The sequence below is a fragment of the Pezoporus occidentalis genome, unplaced genomic scaffold (genome assembly GCF_034315485.1).
Source record: "Pezoporus occidentalis ecotype Australia unplaced genomic scaffold, CSIRO_AGI_Poc_V1 ctg23, whole genome shotgun sequence".
In the NCBI taxonomy this organism is placed as follows: domain Eukaryota; kingdom Metazoa; phylum Chordata; class Aves; order Psittaciformes; family Psittacidae; genus Pezoporus; species Pezoporus occidentalis.
Genome location: NW_026914180.1, coordinates 1593840 through 1602163, shown reverse-complemented (window position 1 = coordinate 1602163; position 8324 = coordinate 1593840). Strand labels below are relative to the sequence as shown.

The window sequence follows — 8324 nt, the reverse complement described above, 5'->3', positions numbered from 1 at the left end:
ACTCATAAGGACAGGAGAAGTGGTGTGTTGAATGGAGTTACTAGGCACCAAAGACAGCCCAGGTTCAGGTCACTGCCACACATGCACTGCTTCATGGAAGGTTCAGGTGGTTTCTGCTACAGTAATTCCTATAACGCACATCTCAAATATGGGGCTACAACAGTTTAGATGTAATTCCATTACAATCCCCACCCTGGACCCTTTGGACCACACCATAATATTGCAATGAATTCCTTTCCTCGCCCCTGATGCAGCTGTGACTTATCCATAGACCACAGTCCCTTAGGGGTGTACCTGCTCCAACTGAAGCTATATCAATGAGGCACAGTTTCTCCAGAGGTATTCCTGCTGTGGCATAGACTTATCCACAGCTACAGTCATTTTGAGGTTCACCTGCTCCAGCATGGCTAAAGTGCCTTCAGAGAGATACCTGCTGCAGCATGGCCTACCCATGGCTACAGTCCCTCCCTGCCATTGGATTATCCATGTCCCATACTTTGATGTGCTCCAACATGACCTCATGCACAGCCACAAATGCTTAAAGGTGTGCCTGCTGCAGCATGGACTTACCCACAGCCAGAGATGCTTCAATGTGTACCTTCTCCAGCATGGACCTATCCTTGGGCTACATTCCCTTCAGACATGTACCTGCTGTGGCACTGACATAACCATGGCCACAGCTGTCCCAGCTGTGTCCCCTCCCAACCCCTTGTGCACCTCCAGCCTGCTCACTGGTGGGGTGAGGAGCAGGAAAGGCCTTGGCTCTGTGCAAGCACTGCTCAGCAGTAACAAACACATCCCTGCGTTATCCAGCACAGATCCAAATCACAGCCCCATACCAGATACTATGAAGAAAACAAACTCTATCCTAGACAAAACCCACACACCCTTACATGAAAAGCATCAGATTTTCTCCAGCAACAGCACTGTAGAACACCAGAGAGCACACAGTGCCTGAGAACAAGCCATAGGGGGAGAGGCAAGAAAGCAAAAAGGAAAGGAAAGACAAGAATTGGCAGTGATCACTTGAGAGGTGGTGGTGTCCTGCAAACGGAGACCCTGCCTGTCCCCGGTGCTGGCACAGCACTAGTTGCCTTCAGCCAGAGCCGCTTGCAGGCCCAGCTAGAACTGAGTGCTCTTTGTGTGCTCATTGTCTTGGCCACCACCTTTTCCTTTCACATGCCCATTTTCAGAGCTGCTGTTGGCATTTTCACAGACCTAATGAAAGGGAAAAGAGTTTAAAAGCAAAGAAAGACCCATTCTGAGCTGATGGCAGCCTTCTCTGAGACACGCAGCCCTTAGCAACCTGGCTTCCCACTGACCACAGGCTCTGTGCCCCTGTTGGCACCCTTCTCCCAGCAGTATAGCAAAAGTATTGGGATGCAATTCCACTCAGTCCCATGGGGAAGGGAGGCTGGGAGATACGGGAGTACAAAAGCCAGAGAACATGGCTATAAGGCACCAAACCCTTCCCTGGAGAGGGCAGAGGGAGGCAAGCGAAAAACCAGCCATTCCTGGAGTCTTTCCACCCCATGGACAGGGATGAAGGGGTGACCATCATGGGCAGGGTTATAGGGCCCCCATCCCTCTCTCCACAGTGGGGCAGCCCCACTCTCTGCCCTCCCACCACTGTAAGCCTCAAAGAAACCCACAGCACTGGTGCCCCACATCCTTGCCCAAAAGGCAGCACCGGCACCACCGGGTCCTCACCTGGGCTGGGGGGCAGCCATCCCTTGTGTCATCCGCCAGGTCAGTGCCGCGGGTCTCGGGCAGCAGGAAGCAGAGCAGCCCCACCACCACAGTGACACTGCCAAAGACGGCCATGGGGATGGCCCGGTGGTACCGCTCCATCAGCAGCATCAAGGGTGCCATGATCCCTGCCAGCCGCGCCGACATCGAGCACAGCCCCACACCAGTCTGCCTGGGGAGCGAGGGGCAGTGCGGGGGGCGGGCAGGGGGCACCATGGGCTGAGTGCAGCCATGGAGACAAGTGGGCACTGCCACCAGCCATGGCAGGGGGAAGCTCTGGTGCATGGGGAGACCTCACCTGATGACCGTGGGGAAGAGCTCTGCGGAGTAGATGTAGGAAGTGGAGAAGGAGGCCGTGGCTGTAAACTTGCCGATGGTGGCCAGGACGGTGGTCACCACGGGCTGGTCTGAAGGGAGGAGGAGAGAACGCTGCTGTGGGATGATGGAGGTCCCAGCACCACTCAGGGCTGGAGATTTGGAAATGTGTGGCAACAACTGCATCACTTGTAGAGAGCCATCACCTCTGACAAAACCTGAGCATGGTCTGAGGAGCAGCTCTGGCCTATGCCACCTTCAGCTCACTTTGCATCCATCAGCTCACCTCCCCACATGTTCATTTTCCCAGCGGACAACTGTGCTAATAAGGGGTCTACTGGCCCCAGCTCTGCCTTCTCCTGTCACAATTGTCAGTAAAAGTTTGCTGACCACAGTGGGCTCTGGTGAGTGAACCAAGTCACTTGTGGCCGTGGCACCAGAGACAGCTCAAACCCTGAGAGAGGTGAGTCAGTCTGGTTGGGAGGACAGGACCTGCACCAGCAAGGAAAGGACTGGAGCTCTGTGCCACCCTGTCCCAGAGGTTGTCCTCTCAGGTGGAAAGAGGTCATTCACCTTCAGGGATGCCAATGATGACCAGACACATGAGGCCACTCAGTATCAGGAGAACAGCCTGGGTTTTCTTCCTCCCGAACCACTGCAGCGTGAAGATACAACCAACACGGGCAGGGATTTCCACTGCTCCAAAGGCAAGCTGTGTCAGGTAGATGTCCAGACCAAAGTTTGTCACGTTCAGACTCAGCCCGTAGTAGACAAGGCTGCTCACAAACCTGAAAGCCAGGCAGGGTGGCACTGAGCATATCTATTGGCCATGAGCAAATACAATAGTGATGTTCAATGACGACATTTTGACTAAGCCATGGCATTTGCAAGGGGACATAAAACTAAAATACCACAGGACTGCCAAAGCTGGAATGGCTCTAACCTTTCCCACAAACAACACAGCATCTTGAATAGCCAGAAACAGAAAAAACCACCAATAACACCCAAAAAAACCACAAGGAGAAATTGCAATTATCAGTAACCTTCAATCACTGCTTTCCTTTCCCTAGAAGCTTGGGAAGAGGGGACCAGGACACATCTTACCAGGTGCAGGTCATGATTAAAGTCACCTTCCGCAGGTGCTTCTTCCGAAAGAGATCCAGAGTGCTTCCAGGCTTGGGCTGAGCCTCGGGCTTCAGCTGCCAGATGCAGAAAGGCAGAGTCAGAGCAGGCAGAGGAAACCCCTGGCGGGCTCCTCTCCATCTGCAGCCAAAGGAAAGCCCCAGTGGGACACGCCTGTGACCCTGATCTGCTCTGGGAGGGCAGGAGGCTCACTGGGGCTGGGCTCCTGTGCCTGTGCTCTGCGTGCCCAGTGCACTGCTTTGGTGAGCAAGAGGTTCCTGGGCACGAACATCTCTGAAGTGCAGGGCTTTGGGGTGGGCAAGGAGGTGACCCCCTTCGGGCATTTGTGCATGGGAAACCACAGACTGAACAGAGACCTCGTGCTCGTCACCAACAGCAGCTGAGCCTCTTCCCCAGCCTTGTCTTGGTGCAGCGCAGCTGAAGCTGGAGTCACCCCCATCCATCCCCAAATCATCTCCAGTGGCCATGGAAGGGTGTCCACGGCATAAACATGGAAGGGTGTCCAGGGTTGCTACAAACACAAGCGCAGAGGAAAGCAGCTCTGCAGCCCCTGCAGGTACCTGCTCCAGGAGCTCCGGTGGGAGGGTGCGCTTGTTGATGGATGCTGCCTTCTGAAGGACCTTCTTAGCTTCTTCTATCCTGCCTTTTATCACCAGCCACCGAGCGGATTCTGGGAGCACCCTGCCAAGGGGATGAAATGCAGAGATGCTGCTGAGACCTGCTGGGTTTTCCCACAGCCCACCTCCCTGTTACCACATCCTGCAAGCAATGAGCATTACGTACTCTACCTTTAGGCTTCAAAGGCCATATTTGAGGGCCTGCAGCAAAGCAGCTGCTGCTCTCAGAGGTCCAGTGTTCCAAGGAGATGTGCTGAGGTCTGCAGAAGTCCCTTCATCACCTATACTCTAATGGGGAAGACCCAGCCTGCTCCTGAGCTGATACCTCCTCACTGCCACCCTTCACACCTGCTGCTCTCATGTCTTCAGGAAGTTCTGCCCTGCTCCTGCTTACCAGATGTAGAAGAAAAGAGCAAACACAGGAGCAGATCCTGCAATCTGCAGCAGCCTCCAGTTGTGAATACCGTAACTCAAGCCAGCCAAAATCATCTGACCGATGGCGAAGCAACAATGAGAAGTAAGCACTGCCTTTGGCCGGTGTGAAACACCGACCCATTCTGTAGCTGAGAAGAAGAACAAAAGTTCAGGGTCATCCATGCAAATGACTTTCCCTGTGTAAACTCCTCCCTTGGAGAAGAGCTCCCATGAAGGTAAGGACAGGAGACCAGCAGTCAGAGCTCTGGCATTAGTCACACATGCAAGTCACCTTTGCTTTGTAAGATGCACCACCTCTCCTTATTATCAGGGTGTTCTGGTCCTCGGCAGGAGGACATGAAGCGCAAGTACTTCCCCTCTTTGCTCTTAATATCCACAGAACTGCTCACTGAAGCAGGCCTGGGGCCCAAACCCATCATGTTCCACAGCCACTGTGCTCTCTCGCTGCACTGACCTCCTGAACTGGGAGACTGTCCCCTTGCCGCACTCTGAGCACTGGCATGGGAGACATGCTCCCTATGGCTCTCACTTAGGGTTAAGGAGATGCCAAAGTGCCAAATATAGTGCAGAGAAAGACCTGTCCTCATAGCAGTGTTTTTCAAGTCATACATGATGATATTTATTTCTTTACAGAGCTTTCCTATCACGTCTTGAGGCCACATCTGTCTGCCTCAGCGCATGAGCATCCTACTCACCCAAGGACAGCATCGTCATGGTGATCCCTGCCACTGAAGCCCCCACGACACATCTGAAGGCCATGTACACATCGAAATGGGGTACAAAGGCGATTGCTACCCCAAACAAGCCCTGGAGAAACATGGAGATCAGAATGACTGTCCGGCGGCCCATCCTGGAGAGGAAGAGGGAAGACACAGTCGATATCTGGAGAGGCCCCATGGAGATAAAGAAGAGCCCAATGGGTTACACTGTGACTGGTGATAGGGCTCACTTAGACTAGACTCTGGGTTGCGATGTGAAGCACCCTGCACACACACTGTGCCTTTCTCCCTTCTAACTCCTGTGTGGCCATGCCCTCACAGGACCTCAGGGCTTTGGTCAGGGTCCCTGTGAGTGAGGAGCAGTGACAAAACACACAGGGTGCAGTGCCCAGAAAGGCTCAGAGCAGCATGCTGGCTCTACACAGTCCCTGGACCTTTGCTGTGGCTGTGTTTCCTCACCTGTCACTCAGTGGCCCAAAGATCATGGATCCTAGGAACATCCCCAGCATGTAGATGGACTGGGAGATGTCATTCAGGTCCTTCCTGTCGCACACCAGGTCAAACTGGAGGAAGGAAACACAGATGCTTTGATCTCAACAGGCTGCAGGTGCTTTCTGATGCTCCCTCCAAGGATGTGAGTGCTCATTGTATGTCCATAGGACACAGGTCAGTGGTGGGACAAGCCCATGGGGCTCTCAGTGGTGCCCCTCTCCCAAGAACCAGGACTTGCAGGACTCCCCTCCAGCCGAGGCTCCCCCAGGGGAGCCTCCTGGTTGGCAAATTTTGCGTAAGTGGGACCTGGGACAGAAGTCCCAGCAGCTTCCTTCTTCTCCTGGAGTGCCTGCCCTCCCAGAGGAGAAGGGATGGGTACAGCACTGACTCCTGGGCCAAACAGTTTCTGTCAGAGGGATGCTCTGCAACCACCAGGACCCAGAGGGCATCTATAGAGTCACATAGGAGAGATCATGTATAGGAAGTACAAGAGAGGTCAGAAAGCACAGGAAGAAGCTCAGCACTGCTCACTGGAGCACTGTTGCTGAAGCTCCTGTTGCATGTTAGATGTGTGGCTTCACAAGCTTTCCTGTCCGTGTTGAACCTGGTACCTCCACACCAGGAGCAGTGAGGAACTCGTGCTGTTTGCAACAAACAGCCTGAGCTGGAATCATGATGCAGAGGTCCTGAGGCAGGCACCCCACCGCTGCTCACCATCACAGCTCCCCAGCCTGCGTGGGAGCAGAAACTAAGCGCTGAGCTCTGCCTCCTTCCCCTGGCCAGCATCTGAAGCACAAAGCTGTGCACAGGGACAAGTTGGAAGGTTACCTCTATCTGCAGAGAGGCATGTGGAGCAAGGAGACCCAGAAAGTCCCACCAGGAATGATTATTCTCTCCACCCTGTAATGAGCCACAGGCAGAGAATGATTACTCTCTGCCTGTGGCTCTGCTGATACCTATATCACAGCCTGCTTGCCTGCAACTACTCCAGGACCACAACAGGGGGCTGGGTGGTGGAGCCAAGGTCCCCAAAATACACCCGATGTTCATCTCAGCCCAGCACCAGATTTGACCGAACTGCAGGACAGGGCAACTCTCTCACCCCCTCCACATTCCCGGCACATCAAAAGGTGATTACAGACCTCGGTCAGCAGGGACGGTGCTTGTGCTGAGGGGTACACCCAGCCACTGCTGCACTTCTCTGTGGCATTCAGGCCATAAGCCACAATGGAGTCGAGGTCCCAGTCCACCGGCGAGTACATGGAGCACTGCTCGTATGCCCCATCCGCATCCCGGGGCAGGGTGAGGTTCAGCTGCTCTTCCTCTGTCAGGTTGGGGCCAATGGCACAGATCCAGCTGGTGTTGCAGTGATGAGGCTCATGGGGAACCATAAAAAGCTGGCAAAACTGGTGGAAAGACAGAGTGAAGCATGGAAGCAAGGTGAGCAGCACCAGCCATTTCTGAAATGGCCCAAAATCACCAACTGCTTTCAAAATCTCCCCGACGCCCGACATTGGAAGCTGTATCTGGAACAGGACAGTGCTGGAACAGACTGTCCACAGGGCTGGAATTAATGTTTAAACCTAAGATAAGCCCTGAAGTCGTAGGCAGCCACCACAAATATGTGAAGTCAGGACAGAGTTAATGCCTGATGTTTCACCTGTCCTAAGTACACCATGTAATACATTAATCATCTCTGTGCCACCCACAAGCATAGGGTGCTGGCTGGAGCAGAAGGACCCCTGTTTCATGAACCTGCCTGCCTTCCAGGGCCTGGTGTCATTGACAGGAAAAAAAAAAACCTCATCTCCAAAGCAGCTGTGAGCACTGCGTTTGCTGAATCACTGAGACAGTCCCCAGCAGTTCCACTCGGGAAAGCAAGGTTCAGAGAGACTGAAACAGCCCAGCGCGATGAAGAGCTGGGAAACTTCCAAGGGAATAAAGGGAGTGATGCTAATGGACAAGCAGAGCTGCAGATGAGGAAAAGCAACCAGTCGGCTGTGGTTCCAGGTGACAGGGGTCTCCATTTCCTTCAGCTTCTGCAGCTTCCCTGTACAACCACAGGCAAGCCATGCATGGGATGCCACCAAATCATTTAATATCTCTCCCGTGCCTGACCCTGGCAGCTGTATCTGCAGAGACAAGCTTCCCTGGGGCTGAATCCCATACCTAAACCCAAGATAAGCCCTGCAGCAATAGGCAGTCATGGATATGCAAATATGAAGACAAAGCAACGCTCTGGGTTGGGATTTGTACTCACACTGCATTCCCATTAAGTGAAACAAATTTCAAGAGGCACACACCATCCAGGGGAAGTTCCTCTCCAGCTGGAAACTCAGCAGCTGGGGGGAGATACAATCACAGAATGGTTTGGGTTGGAAGGGACCTCAAGGCTCACCTTGTTCCAACCCCCCTGCCACAGGCAGTGACAGCTTCCACTAGACCAGGTTGCTCCAAGCCCCATCCAACCTGGCCTTGAACACTGCCAGGGATGGGGCAGCCACAGTTTCTCTGGGTAATCTGTGCCAGGGCCTCACCACCCTCACAGGGAAGAACTTCTGCTTTAGATCTAACCTAAATCTCCCCTCTGTCAGTTTAAAGCCATTCCCCCTTGTCCTATCAGTACATGCCCTTGTCAAAAGTCCCTCTCCAGCTTTCTTGTTGGCCCCTTTAGGCACTGGAAGCTGCCCTAAGGTCTCACTGGATCCTTCTCTTCTCCAGGCTGAACAAGCCCAGCTCTCTCAGCCTGTCTTCAAAGGAGAGGTGCTCCAGGCCTCAGGGCATCTTTGTGGTCTCCTCCATCTTCACAGTAGCGGCCAGTGCCAGGTCACAGAAGTATTTCCAATCCCATGGC

General features: G+C 53.6%; 1 protein-coding gene across 1 annotated transcript; it reads right to left on the bottom strand.

Annotated features, from left to right (window-relative positions):
• Positions 1–808: 808 nt before the first annotated feature.
• LOC134165041 (solute carrier family 22 member 13-like) lies at positions 809–7088 on the bottom strand. Its single transcript, XM_062621378.1, has 10 exons — positions 6613–7088; positions 5438–5541; positions 4955–5109; positions 4219–4387; positions 3768–3888; positions 3169–3263; positions 2638–2852; positions 2048–2156; positions 1711–1921; positions 809–1218 (listed from the first exon to the last, which is right to left on the bottom strand). Exons 1-10 carry the CDS (start codon positions 6982–6984, stop codon positions 1123–1125), a joined length of 1647 nt encoding a protein of 548 aa, XP_062477362.1. The 5' UTR covers positions 6985–7088; the 3' UTR covers positions 809–1122.
• Between the last annotated feature and the right edge of the window lie 1236 nt (positions 7089–8324).